This window comes from Sinohyriopsis cumingii, chromosome 5 (assembly GCF_028554795.1).
Source record: "Sinohyriopsis cumingii isolate HCF-2022 chromosome 5, ASM2855479v2, whole genome shotgun sequence".
Lineage (NCBI taxonomy): Eukaryota > Metazoa > Mollusca > Bivalvia > Unionida > Unionidae > Sinohyriopsis > Sinohyriopsis cumingii.
The window spans coordinates 32,752,031-32,767,168 of NC_142965.1; the positions used below are offsets into that span (position 1 = coordinate 32,752,031).

The following is a 15,138-nucleotide window of genomic DNA, read 5'->3' on the forward strand; positions in this document are numbered from 1 at the left end:
TATCCATTTAATGACAATGTCAGCAGAATGGTCAATATATTTCAGCATTCTTACGCGAGTGAAACAAAATTGAGCTACACATCAGTTAAATATTGTCTCTTTGGCACATTTTTTAATTTTAACATGTTACACCACACATTAATCAATGCTTGCATCTGCATGAATCAACTCGATGAACCCTACTTGTCATGTTTACTCATCATGAGGTTCTGTACCATCAACATCATTTATGATACACCAAAGTAGGTGATTTTACTGAGAAGTATACATATGTAGTTCTACAATGATACCAAATAATGTAGACCTATTTGCACTACAAGATACAATGAGAACATCAATTTTGGATATCCATTTTCTTTGTAAGCCAAAGTTAACCAGTTTTGGAACTTAATTTTTGTCTGAATGTTAGAATACTTTTAGCCTGAGATTGAAAATAGACCTGTCTGAACTGCAAATGGACAGGTGAAGTAGGTCAAGTTTGAGACTTGGAGTAAAAAGTGGCCAGGTAGTGAAAATCATGGGTTAAATCTACATTAAACTCCCCCCCCAAAAAAAAACAACAAAGGAAAAGGTCCAATCTTCGACCTTCTGCACATGTGTGAACAAAAAAGAGAATTGAAAAATGCCTTTTATACACCTAGGCATTCAGCTAAATGAAGATCCGTTGTTAGCTGATGTATCTGGATGCTTTCAGAAAAAACCCCAAAATGTTTTTCCCACCCCTATTTCAGGCCAAAATGTAAGAATCTCAAGGGGTAAACGAGTTAAAGTGACTCTGCCTTTTTACCCAACTTTACTCAATGTATATGCAGTCTCAACTATGGCGGCCTTGGTATACAACGTCCACATAATTTAATCCCCATGCTTTCATATCAAGGGTTGAGATATTGCAATCACATCGCTCTATCTGTTCAGAACCATAGATTCTAAATTGCCAGTTTGATGATATTCATGAAGCTTGGTAGTCAATACAGCAAGATCTTATAAAGGTATAATCTGCGACTCCCTCAGGGCAGTGTTGTATACAACCTTCCAAGAAAATGGATCCTAAGGTCACCTGGGCCAAGTTTACTGGGCCTGTTGCACTTTCAAAAGGACTTACATCATCTGATCATGTACTTAGTACTTGCTTATCAGAACACAAGAGTTACGAACATTTATGTGAATCAACTTCAAATTACTGCCATAAATTCATAATTCTTTTATATCAAATTATTATTCAATTATCATGATAAATTCCTATTCAGTACGAATGAATTAGATATGAAATAACAGTGCCTACACATACAACAGCTCTTTGGGTATTATCTTTCAAACTGGTGAACAGCTGTTAGCAAAACAAAATCTTTGTTTTAAAGTCAACCATTTTATTACAGATATATGTAGCATGACGATTCCATTTTCTTGGGTCTCCTTTACCTCTCCTTAGTTGCTCCATCACTCCTGGTATTGGTTTCATTTGCAGAGAGAATATTCCCATCATCAAAATCATTAATTTCAATTTAGTTGTTTCCAATTCATAGTATTTGTATTTATATCTGATCATCAGCTGTTATCACCTTTGGTGACTTATCTATTCAGTGTAAAATATTCTTTAATTAATTCTTTACAATTTGCTTGCTAAAACAGGAAGTGATCTTGATCAATGAGAAGTGTGATTCATCAAATGATTGATGATATAATTCATTTTGAAAGTCTATGGACTTTAATAGTCTGGACAAAGAACGTAATATATCAAACAATATAAAGTGCTCTTTTGTTTGCCTTGTACAATGAATGTATTGCCAATGTTTATGATTGCCATTTCTAATTTCACTGTGAAAAAAGCACAAAGGCATATCAGGGAGAAAACACTGCAGGGGCAGCACTAAGCTGAACTTCTGCATGTTGTATGAGACTTTCCTGCACAAGGAAACTGCACTATTTCTTCTGTTTTGAAGACAATACCATACTGTCTTTCATATTTAAATAAGACATGAAATTGATAAGATTCATGCAGTGCAAAACAACAAATTTGGTGGCCAAGAGGAGTCAAGCATCTGATCAAATCAGGCAGCCTGATACGACCCAAAATGCTGAATAAAAGCCACTGACAACAGGTAGTGTGCTTGAAAGTAATTGTGTTATCTTGTCATGGATGAGAGTGCCAAAGAGATGCTGAGACTACACCAGTGTAACCTGTATACTGGAAATACAATCAATATGTCAACATACATAAAATGGCACCACCAAATGACAAACCTTCTGAAGATGGTAAGCCCATCAAGTTGACATGTGTATCAATGATTCATTGTATTGTAGGCTGTGTATTATGAATCACACTGATATGTGGCACAGGTGTATCGGTTCAACCCCAAGAATGATTTGAAACAATTAAACACTTGTAATTTGTGTAGTATATCAATGCATTATACACTGTACAGTATATCAATGCATTATACATTGTACAGTATATCAATGCACTATACACTGTACAGTATATCAATGCATTATACACTGTACAGTATATCAATGCATTATACACTGTACAGTATATCAATGCATTATAGGGGGCCCCCGAGTGGTCTAAAGCGTTCTCCGTTACGGATCACTGCCATCTTACCTTTGTCTGCGCCGGTTCGAGTCTTGGATTCAGCCTGTGTGGGTATGTGAGAAAGCATGCCAGTAGCTTCTCATGGGTCGGTGGTTCTTTCTGGGGTTTTCCCCGTGTTCTTCCTCCACCATTAATACTGGCCACCATATATAGCCTATTGTGTGCTGAAAAATGGCGTTAAACCCAACAACAACAATCAATGCATTATACACTGCACAGTATATCAATGCATTATACATTGTACAGTATATCAATGCATTATACATTGTACAGTATATCAATGCATTATACACTGTACAGTATATATCAATGCATTATACTTTGTGCAGTATATCAATGCATTATACATTGTACAGTGCATTATACATTGTACAGTGTATCAATGCATTATACATTGTACAGTATATCCATGTTTTATACATTGTACATGTATATCAATGCATTATACATTGTACAGTATATCAATGCATTATACATTGTACAGTATATCAATGCATTATATATTGTACAGTATATCCATGTTTTATACACTGTACATGTATATCAATGCATTATACATTGTACATGTATATCAATGCATTATACATTGTACAGTATATCAATGCATTATACATTTTCAAGACATTGGTAAAGAACCTACAATGTGCATGTACAGGTGAACTGCATCTCAAATTATTGTACACTGTTGTAATTTGTGTAGGTTAGGATGTACAGTGTATCAATGAATTTATACACTTTCAAGAAATCTATAAAGATCCTGGGACCATACATGTATAGTGCATGGATTTTAAAAATGTGTACACTTGTAATTTGCATGGGTTACTTTGTACAGTGTATCTGTATATTTATTCACTTTCAAGTCACCTGTGAAGAGCCTATCATGTACATGTATAGTGAATGGATATTAACAACTTGTACACTGGTAATTTGTATGGGCTACTTTATACAGTGTATCTATGCAGGGATTGTCCTGGGCTTCATCAATGTCACAAACTGAAATTTGTTTTCCTTATTGGCAACAAAATATACCATTTGGTGATTTTTTGTTGTGATAACCTTTTTGGCTGTTTAATTTGTACATATAATAATAGATTTGGAGTGGAGACATTCAAAGGGACCATGAAAGGAAGCCACAAACTTGAATACACAATGCACTGGAATCTATCTGTTACATAAACAATTCCTTTGTTTGTATTGACAAACCCATCTTTACAGTGCATTGTTACATCTGGCCTGACTACTGCATGCTGTGATACACTCAGTCATACTACCAGACTATACCTTCAATCGACCCACCTCTGAAGATGCGAACAGAAAGAAGCTGCAATTAACCGAACGATGGCTAATCCTTCTGTTGTTTTTTTAAATGTACCAATAAAATAGTTTTGCTGAGACTTCAGAGAAAATTGATTAACTCTGATGTACTGATTACTGTGTATAAATACAAAGCAAATGGAAAAAATCTCAATCAGAATTTGATACTGTCGACAGTGCAACTTTATCATGGGTAAACACAAGTCACACGTTGCGAGTTCATCATCTCAATCTAAGAATAAGTTAACAAAATTAACAACATTTGGATTTAGTGCGAATTCATCAGACAACAGCCACTGAACCTGATGTTATACCTGACAGTCCAACATCATCTACATGTTGTGATGGTAGTAATGATTCAAGTGCAAACACCACATCATGATGAACGGGTCAAATATTCCTGAAAATATCTCAACATCTGAAAACTTAGGTGTCCTTGGCTGAGATATGGTACAACGTTAAAACAGATGTTCTATTATATATGTATCAAGGCACAAGTCATCAATTCATTTACAACTGGTTGTGATATTTTGAAGAAGGAGTGTGTCACCAAACATGAATCCAGGTGGGGTAAGTAATATATGTTAATTTAGCTCATTGATCTCTTACTTTTGCCATCAATCCCATGTTATGACTCCTGGGAATTACATTATGCAACAAGAAATAGCAAAACAAACAAGTTTTGCATAACTGCAAATAATTTATTTCTCAAAATACCTGAATGAAAGAATTAAATTAATTTAAGAGCATGGTGAATGAATTCCTATTTCCTAAAAGTCTTTTCAATTCCAATATTTCCAAGAAATTCAAATACATTCCAATGAAAAATGCCCCTTCTGTGTTGAAATTTCAAATGTACACAAAGATTTCCAAAGAATTCAAATAGTCATTGAATATATTTAGTTAATGCCGTACAGTTATTCCAGCATATCATGCAAAAGATAAATCGTTTCAAAAACCAAGTTGGGAGATAGAATCTGAAAGCATGCAGATTGGGACCTACCAACAGGAATTTTTTGTGGCATATTTAAGCATCATTTTCACTAAATATTTCAGATTTTTCAGGTCCAATACATGTGAAATTCTCAAAGGACATGCTGTTTCTCCCTGTGGAGTGCATTCTTCCTCCCCCTCCCCCAATATGCCCCCATTTCATATTCTGGTCAGCTGTGCCCAAATTGCACAATAGCTAAAGGTTAGATTTAAGCCTCTTCAACATACTTTAAAGAAACCGCCTGTTCCAATGTGAGTGAAAGCACTAACAATTGATTCACAAATAAACAATGCCCATTTTTGTTATAACTAATAATGCCTAAAATGGGTGTGAATTTATGTTAATGGTTTAAATGTGGCCTCAAGCTACCATACATGTGATAGCTATTTCCCACATTTTATATCCCACCATGTTTCCTTATTGCTAACTCATATATGCATATAACATTGCTTACTAAATAACATTTATTCTGAATTAGCATTTTGGGTGCACATATGCTGTGATATGTTTCATCATTCCTTCTTTTAATTGAATAATGATAATTAATGCTTATATATATATATATATATATATATATATATATATATATATATATATATATACACACACACACACACACACAAACATATATATATGGAGCATTAATGCCAGTGTTGACTCCTGTAAGTTTCATCCTAGTTTGCTTGTCGAGAAAAAAACTACAGCATTCAGTGATCATTTTTGGGATTTAGGAAGCAATTCACTATAAGCAAAGCATGTAAAGTGTGGCCAAAATAAATTTCTGAACTCCTGGTTGACAGAGATGTACTTTGTGAAGCTAGCCATAAAAGGGGAGGGGGCATTTAATTCCTGAATGCATGAAATCAACGGTCACATTATACGTCACTTATCTTACATTGCGAAGTACGATCATAGGGTTTTGGTATCAAAATGTTCCTTACAAAACTATTTGGAAAATGATATACGTGATACAGATTTGCTTAACACCTGATGATTCTATTAAGACGTGAGAGAGAGAGAGAGAGAGAGAGAGAGAGAGAAAGAGAGAGAAAGAAAGAGAGAAACTGAGACTAGATGTCAGGAAAGTCAATATTTTACATTTGATAATGCATTTATTTCAGGTGATAACAGTCATACCTATGCACTAACGTTGATGCAGGATGCAAAGACCATGGAAGTAGTGCAAAACAGTCATATAATGATTTATTTTGTAATATTATGGCTGTATTGTTTGTTGTCAATAAAGTAATAACTATCCAATCTTTCTCAATTTTCATTGACTTTTACATAAATAGACTTGGAAAAATCTTCACTACTTGATCTGGCGACATTTTTTGAAAATTGGCGACAAAATATTGAGGTTGGTGATTTTCTGGGCGACAACTTTTTAAAAGCCGGGACCATCCCTGCTATGGATTTATACACTTTGAAGATACTTGTGAAGAGGTTACAATGTACATGTGTAGTAAATGAAATTTAAAAACCTGTACACTTGTAATTTGTATGGGCTACATTGTACAGTGTACCAATGTTGTTGTTGCTGTAGGTCTTAATGCCTCTTTTGAGCACAAGATAAGCTATACATGGCGGCCAGTATAAATGGTGGAGGAAAAACCTGGGAAACCTTGGAAAGAACCACCGACCCACAAGAAGCTACTGACAAGCTTTCTCACATACCCACATTGGCTGAACCCAAGACTTGAACAAAAGCAAACAGAGGGTGTAGGAATGTAATGATGCACTTTTACGACATAATGTACAGGCCTGCTGAGTGGATTTCTCAATTTAACTAATAAAATTTATGGTGACTGTTTTGTGACAGATTCTGCTAATTTGATCATTAGATCTATTACTGCACTGAATGTTTAAACATTGTGTCAGTCTTGAAGATGGCTTTGTACTGTAAATGGATGAGTAATTGTTTAGTTTTTAAAAATAAGTCCACTTCAAAATCTCAATTATAGTACTTTTCCTACATGTACCTGGTGACGATAACCAGTAATGAGGAAGTGAAAGCACTAGAAAGCATAAAGTATGGATTTCCTGTTGAATGAGAATCTTCTATAAATACTGTATTTATTATTCAAAATCTGATTGCTTTCTAACAACAGATGAACATCATTTGTTTTTGTTCTTTTATTTTAAATTTTAAAAAAAGTCAAGTGTTACATGGAACTCGGCACTAAGTTGTAACTTAAAGTCTGTTCATAGCCCCATCGTAAACTCGTAAAGCCCTCGTGTAATATTGAGACATCAGGAGGTAGTACCCTACTTCTGAGCTCTGCAACATCAACATCTTTTATGATACACCAAAGCAGTGGTATTACAGAGACGGGGAAATGTAGAGCTGTAAAATAATATTAGAGTAGACCATGGGTGCCAGTCTAGTGTAGGAGGATGAGAAGGGATTACACATGTACACATGGGGGATAACTATGTAGATAAGAATGTGCAATTTTCTCACTTTCAGGCTTTTCTCATAGTCTCCACTTATCTTGAAGATGAGTCCAAGTCGAATGTGCACTTCGTTGGCCTTGCAAAACCCTGGGTCAGTGTACAGCACCTGCTGAAACGCTCGTGTGGCTCTGTAAAGACAGGGAAGGTGAAAGTTTAATAAAGTCCAGTCTTTATGCAAACGCAATTCAAGGTTATGTAATGCTGAGAAAGGTTTAATATAAAAGTGGTCATCTCCAAAATGGGTTCCATGGTGACACTTGAGTTATATGAAGGACAGCACAACAATGAAATACTTTATAGTGAGAAACCAGTCAAGTGTATCCAAACCACATAACGTGTCTCTTCTTGAATGCCATGCACCAACACGAATTAATATGCACAACTGACATTTAAGCCAAATTAATGTTTATCTGAACTTCCATTTATTGATGTATTTTTGTGTTCCCTGACAATTTGCATACTGTATTACAAAATTAAGCAAGTGACCCACATAACTCAATGTCTAGTCTGAATATTGTTCCGTGATCCTTGACTGTCAAAGTTTCAAACTCAGATACTGACAATTAATACTAAAACGGAACACTGTGGTTGGAAAAGAGAATTATTATGTCCAGTGTTATGTAACCAAAACAATGCTGTTTAATTGAAACTGATTGAAAACTCTATCCTTCCCATGATCTGCATGTTAGGCTTACAGCTAGGAGCCTTTTACATGTAAACCACTGACAATGTGCATACTGTTCTTGTATGTGTACGCCTTTGACAATGTACATTGTCATTTTATATGCAAGTCATTGACATGCTGTCATTTTATATGTAAGCCACTGACAATGTGCATGCTGTAATTTTATATGTAAAGCCATAAACAATGTGCATACTGTCCTTTAATGTGTAAGCCACCGACAATCTACATATTATCCATTTTAATGTTTAGGTCACTGACAATGTACATTCTATCCTTTTTATGTGTAAGCCATTGACAATGTGCATACTATTCTTTAATGTGTAAGTCACTGACAATCTACATACTATCCTTTTTTATGTGTAAGCCATTGACAATGTGCATACTATCCTTTAATGTGCAAGTCAGTGACAATATACATACTGTCCTTTAATGTGTAAGTCACTGACAATCTACATACTATCCTTTTTTATGTGTAAACCATTGACAATGTGCATACTGTCCTTTAATGTGCAAGTCAGTGACAATGTGCATACTGTCCTTTAATGTGTAAGTCACTGACAATCTACATACTATCCTTTTTTATGTGGAAACCATTGACAATGTGCATACTATCCTTTAATGTGCAAGTCAGTGACAATATACATACTGTCCTTTAATGTGTAAGTCAGTGACAGTATACATTCTATCCTTTCTTATGTGTAAACCATTGACAATGTGCATACTGTCCTTTAATGTGTAAGTCACTGACAATCTACATACTATATCCCTTTTTATGTGCAAACCATTGACAATGTGCAAATTTCACATTTCTTCTAATAACATGGACCTGCAGCAGGTCAAAATACTTGGCAAAATCCATGTGGATTAAAACCAGAATAAAAACTTAAAACATGCTGACACATTATTTATATTCAATACTCACTTTAACTTTCGCAGAATGATTATGAAATCCACAAATTCAACAATAAGCTCAATCAGTTGGTTGTATTACATCACTCATATTATTCTTTTTAAATTTGTAAAGGGGTGTTGATTTGTCCTTTTCTGGTTGGACATGTCTTGAAGTTTAAAAAGACCAATCTGACCAAAGAATTTTCATCCACAACTCAAACCATAAAAGCCTATTTCCCTTTACATCTGACACCATTTTCTTTAAAAGTACACACTGGGCTACAAAGTAACTTGTTAATATAATGAATCTGTGAGGCAAAGTTCAAAATTAAAAGAAACATCTATTTTCTTGGAACTGGGTCTTATACAGCTGCTATAGATAGTAAAATTAGGAAAGTATATGTAGATCTACAATGGGCAAATTAACTCTCACAGGGTTCTTACCTGGCAGTCTTTCTTTTCATAACATTCTCAGAGAGATGATAATAAGAATGATAAACACAGCTTTGTATTGCCTTCCTTTTATTTTATTTTTTAGAGTACCAGAAAAATATAACTCGTATAAAGACAAACATAAGACAATTAGGTGAAAAAAAGCATAATGATTATGCCAAACGCATAACGGTTGTGTAGAGGAAATGGACTTTTTTTTCCTCGTTTCCTTTTCTTTTGACATCCTTAATAGGATAAATATAAAACGACGTTGTTTCCAGTTCCTGCTACCATTAATGCTGGTCACCAGATACTGTCTCTTATCTTCTTAATATGATATACTTGGTTATAAGACGAGTTCAACTGAAAACTGCACAGACCCTGATCTGCTATCGCATATTGCGCCGGCATATCTGGGTCTGTCTGTGCAGTTTATGTAAGGATTAATCTGTAGGACAAAACAGCAGAGATCCTGATTGGCAGGCACATTATGCTATGGTAGATTAGGATCTTTGTTGTTTGCAGTCTGACTTGACTTATGAGTACAGACAGTATATATTGCCAATGACACAAGCATCTCAAAACTATACCACCTTGACATAAAACAGGTAACATATGTCAGGTAAAAAAATATCGCCTCTCATTCCTCTGTCATGCTTTCTGTACAAATATGAAGACCAAGTCTGCTTACAAATCAACCGACCAGATTCAACCTGAACTCATCAGGTCCAATTCATCCCTATCGAGGCAGCACAAATGCACCATCAGCATCTGTGCAGAGAGATCTAGGTTTGTGTGTCAGCATTACAACAGCCAGATGTGCATCTGAGGATGAAACATACTGAGCTAAACAGAGAATCCCTTGGCAACTTGCCAAATTCCTGACCCTTTACCTATCTATATACAACACCAGGTATGTGGTGCTGTAATTACTCTAAAGTTGGAAAGTTCTGTATTTATGTGTTTTGTATAGGATTTTATGCACTGAAGACCTTCTTTTGTAATGAGAGCAGTACCCTCAAAAGACTTGTCATAGTACAATCCTGTTTCCTATGTGGGTTAGCTTTTTTAAGTTATGAAGAATAGATTACATTTCATAAGGTTTAAAAAGCAAATGTAAGGAAGGTCAAACACCATTAATGATACCAATGGGTCATAATTACCATGACAGATTTCCTGACAGGGACAAAAGGAGTGACTAAAACAAGAGACCACCCCCCCAACCCCACTTGTATAATTTCACAAGATTTAATTTTTCTGCTTTTGAAATGAACTACATTGGCTCTGTGGTGGTGTAGGCTTGATCAGCCAAAATTGTCTGCTATAATGTTTACCTGAAAAGGCAGTTTACTTTCCTCTGCATATTAGTTTGGTTTTGTGTCTGATTTAACGCTACTGTATGATCATAACAACAAAGATCCTGATCTGCCATAGCATAATGTGCCGGCAGACCTGGGTCTGTGCTGTTTGCAATTGGACACAACTTGTAAGCAAGTAGTTGTTGTTGTTGTAGGGTTTAACACCATTTTTCAGCACGATAGGCTATACATGGTGGCCAGTATAAATGGTGGAGGATGAACCTGGGAAAACACAGAAAAGAACTACCGACCCACAAGAAGCTAATGGCAAGCATTCTCACATACCCACACTGGCCAAGCCCGAGACTCGAACCCATGCAGACAGAGGTGAGATTGAAGTGATCCATAATGTGAGCACTTTAGACCACTCAGCCACTCTGGGCCCCTGTAAGCAAGTATATATATGATATGTAATTTGCACCCAAAAAAATCTTACCATTGTCTGTATCACTGTCACCATTGGAAGAGTTGTACCTTACATCATGCTAATTACAAACGCAGACAGGACCAAAAAAAAAGGACCCATTAAATTGTGCCCGAGATTGATGACCTAACTTCCAGATACCAAATAACCATATGAAAGATAAATGATAGCTGGGTTAGTAAAGTGCTAAATATAACATAATGCTTTCAACTTTTTTTTGGTAATGGCAGCTAAATCAGGTGGCTAATCTGACACAATTTGTGTTCTGTACGCAATTTTTGAAGTCGTTTAACAAACTTGATCTAACAAAGGATACATTATTTCAGTATGTATCTAATCCAGGTACTGGCAACTTACTCCAAGGCACTTACTCCAAGCCACACCCTATTATGTAAATGAAAGGATAAAATCAGGTCCCAGGCTGGATATAGCCCATGGGCCATATTTTGCAATCATTTCCTATGCACATCCCAGTCCAAGTTGTTGCTGTAGGGTGTTTTATTTCCTTGATATGATATAGCCAATAATATTTCAAAATACAACCAACCATCCTATCCCTACCACACACCATCCACAGCTGATACAATCTTAGTGATTACTAATGTTGTAAATAATGACTGCTTTGTAGCTCAGCTGGTAAAGCACTGGATTTAAAATCCATGGGTCTCAGGTTGGATACCCATCCTGGCCAGCCTGTACTGACTCCATCAGTATATCCTTCAAAAGGCTATAGGCTGTTTTTTCCTTAGTATAGTATAGTATAGTCATTAGCCATTAATACCAATAACATCTAGTAAATCATACTTGAGAAACTGTACTGCACAAAGAGTAACAAATTAACATACCGTTTGGAGAAGTATTAATTAAAATGTGGTAATGTTTGCCTACCTTAATTGAAACTCTGCCTTCCCTTAAAATGATCTCATCAAAGTGTGACTAGCAACCATTTACGCACATTATTTGTTACAACTACTTCGTAAACCTACTCCCACAACATTCAACCCTCTCCACATAATTTGAGTACTTCCCTATCAACATCCATGTAACAAGTGCATGTTGTGATGTAATCTAAAAATAGATCAACATGATTTCATCAGTGAATATATCGATGTTAATACACCATTTAGGGTATTTTCTAAAATATCCCTGAAAACTAATAATAACCATGCTGGGGAATTTTGTAAGTTAAATAATAACCTCCAGGGCAGAATAACACCTGTGTTTATAATCAGAATAAATTTTGGCACTGGATGACATGTTTACAGTGGATGTCTACATCATACTATTACCTATGGTATTTATCCTCAAAGAAGCATAAAGCTTCCCATATACAAATTTAATTTTTTACATTAATTTTATTCTTTTAAATACAACCCATCATAAATGTCTTCTCTCAATTTTATATAAATGTATAGTTTACCTTAAATTTAGAAAAGCTTCACAAAATGATGACAGCAATTACAGTTTGTGAACTTCAAATATGTATATTTTAATTCACCAATGCCTGAAACCATTAATAATGACATTTATAATTAAGTGACACAACGTGAACCTTTTAAAATGGTGAAGTTGTTAACTTCAGCAAATGAAAATAAACTGCAGTAAATTCCACTAACCTGTAATGTTGTACCCCAATCAACTAAACCTTCCTCCGACTTTAAAAAAATATGTGCCATACACACAACCTGGCAAGTGCCTTTAAAGAATTAACTGTTGGTACCAAACATGAAATTTTTCCACTATACAAGCCTCATCATAAAAAGTCAACTGTGTGTAAACTGTAATGCTTCACAGCTGAAAACTACCGAACCATTAAAGACCAGAACTTGCTGGATCTATAGTTGTTCTATTACCTACAGTGGGAGTGTCAACCAAAGAGAAAAACATCTATATGCACTGTGTGTCCCTTTCCTTCCAACTTTGCACCCTATTTCAACCACAACGACTTGATCTATCCAACCTGACTCACTTTTACTATAAAACCAATGTAGTATCAAGTCTCCCAATCAGCAATCTTCCTATACTAAATTCGCCCCCACAAATTGCCCTGATAAATCTATTTATATTTATTATGTGACACACTGACTTGACAGGTTATTCAGAAATGAGGACATGAGAAATATCCAACCCAGTTAACTTGCCCATTAAACGAACACATGTGATTTTCTTCACAGTTTGGTATTTCCTCCTTAAAATGGAGTGCAGATTATAAATGGTACACTGTAACTGTTAACCAGAGTAACAATTATATCAAGATGGTCATATTAACAATGGTATTTAATATCTAATGAAATAAAGTATCAAAGAAAGATGACTGTATGTGTGTGGCACTTTATTTCTGCAGATGAAAATCAGACTTTCGTAAAGGGGAATGGTGAGCAATTGGCTCGGGTAAATATACACCTGCTCTCCTCAAAAAGGAAACTTCATGTCCAATTTAGTTTCAATTCATCTATTCAGTTGTAGTTAACAAGACTTGCATATTTTTTTTATATATACAAATTTAATCTTCTAAGTGCTCCCAACAAATGCATCACTGTAAGCAACAATTCAAAGACTGACTTGATTTGCAAAACCAAGACATTATTCACAACATTAACATCATCATCACCATCTACAACATTAACATCATCACCATCTACAACATTAACAACATCACCATCTACAACATTAACATCAGCACCATCTACATCATTATCATCACCATCTACAACATTAACATCATCACCATCTACAACATTAACACCATCACCATCTACAACATTAACATCATCACCATCTACAACATTAACATCATCACCATCTTCATCACTAACATCATCATCACCATCTACAACAGTAACATCATCATCACCATCTGCAACATTAACATCATTGTCCCCATCTACAACATTAACATCATCGCCATCAACATTAACAAGACTTGCATTTTTTTTTAGTTTTTCCAGATTTAATCTTCTAAGTGCTCCCAACAAACGCATCACTGTAAGGAACAATTCAAAGACTGACTTGATTTGCAAAACCAAGGCATTATTCACAACATTAACATCATCATCACCATCTACATCATCAACCCAATTTTTGAAGCAAGTCTGATAATCAATGCCATTAACAGTTGTGCATAATAAAATAAATTTAAAAAAAAAACTTTTAATTTTATTACTTGATATCAATAATTCACAAAAGATAGAATCAAAATGAAGAGAAGGTATTTGTTTGTGAAGTAAAGCATCACATGACAAAAACCTATTCAACTGGACTTTTTAAATATTTTTCTTTTCTTTAATTTTAAACCTGTTCCTTCTTAAATGTTGACCTTTTCAAATAAAAGAAAATCTTGACATGAAAATTGCTAAGACAGTGGATAGATACTAACGGTTACTGTTTAAGATTGTTTTTTCTTGATTACAAGCAAAATTCTTTCCATAAAATAATATATGCTAAGACAGATCTGACTCAATGCAGATCTGTGGGTGCATTATACTATGGCAGATCTGACTCAATGCAGATCTGTGGGTGCATTATACCAGATGATAAAAAGATTTTTTTCGATTTTTTATTTTACCTCGAAAAACGCGTTTTTTACGTTTTTTATTTTTTTTTGTTTTTTATATGACTTCATTCACACGAAAAAGCGAAAACGTATGCAGTGCAAGATAGTGCAAGATGTAGTGTTTGTGCATGCAAATCTTCGCTTAAAGGAAAAGCTGGACAACATAAATTATATGGAGGAAACCAAAGAGTGATCAGATCAGTCAGATGGTGATAATGACATTGAGTGAAAAAATTTCAATGTTATCTGGACTATGGTTTAAAACTTTTGACATTTTTTCATATTTGTATCACTGTAACTTTAAAACTGGTATGTAGCATGTAAATAAGTAAAATATTGATTTTTGTGTTGCCTAAAAACTACTGGAACGTTTTTTTTCGGTTTTTTATTTATTGAGAAAAAATGCATTTTTTTAACGCTTTTTATTTTAACGTTTT

At 34.9% G+C, this 15,138-nt stretch overlaps 1 protein-coding gene across 1 annotated transcript in view; it reads right to left on the reverse strand.

Moving 5' to 3' along the window:
- Positions 1-15,138, reverse strand: part of LOC149798900 (histone demethylase UTY-like) — a 211,471-nt gene that overhangs the window by 87,235 nt on the left and 109,098 nt on the right. The window contains exon 6 of the mRNA XM_089957814.1: positions 7,366-7,486. Within this exon, the coding sequence (XP_089813940.1) occupies positions 7,366-7,486 (121 nt within the window). The remainder of the gene's footprint in view (positions 1-7,365; positions 7,487-15,138) is intronic.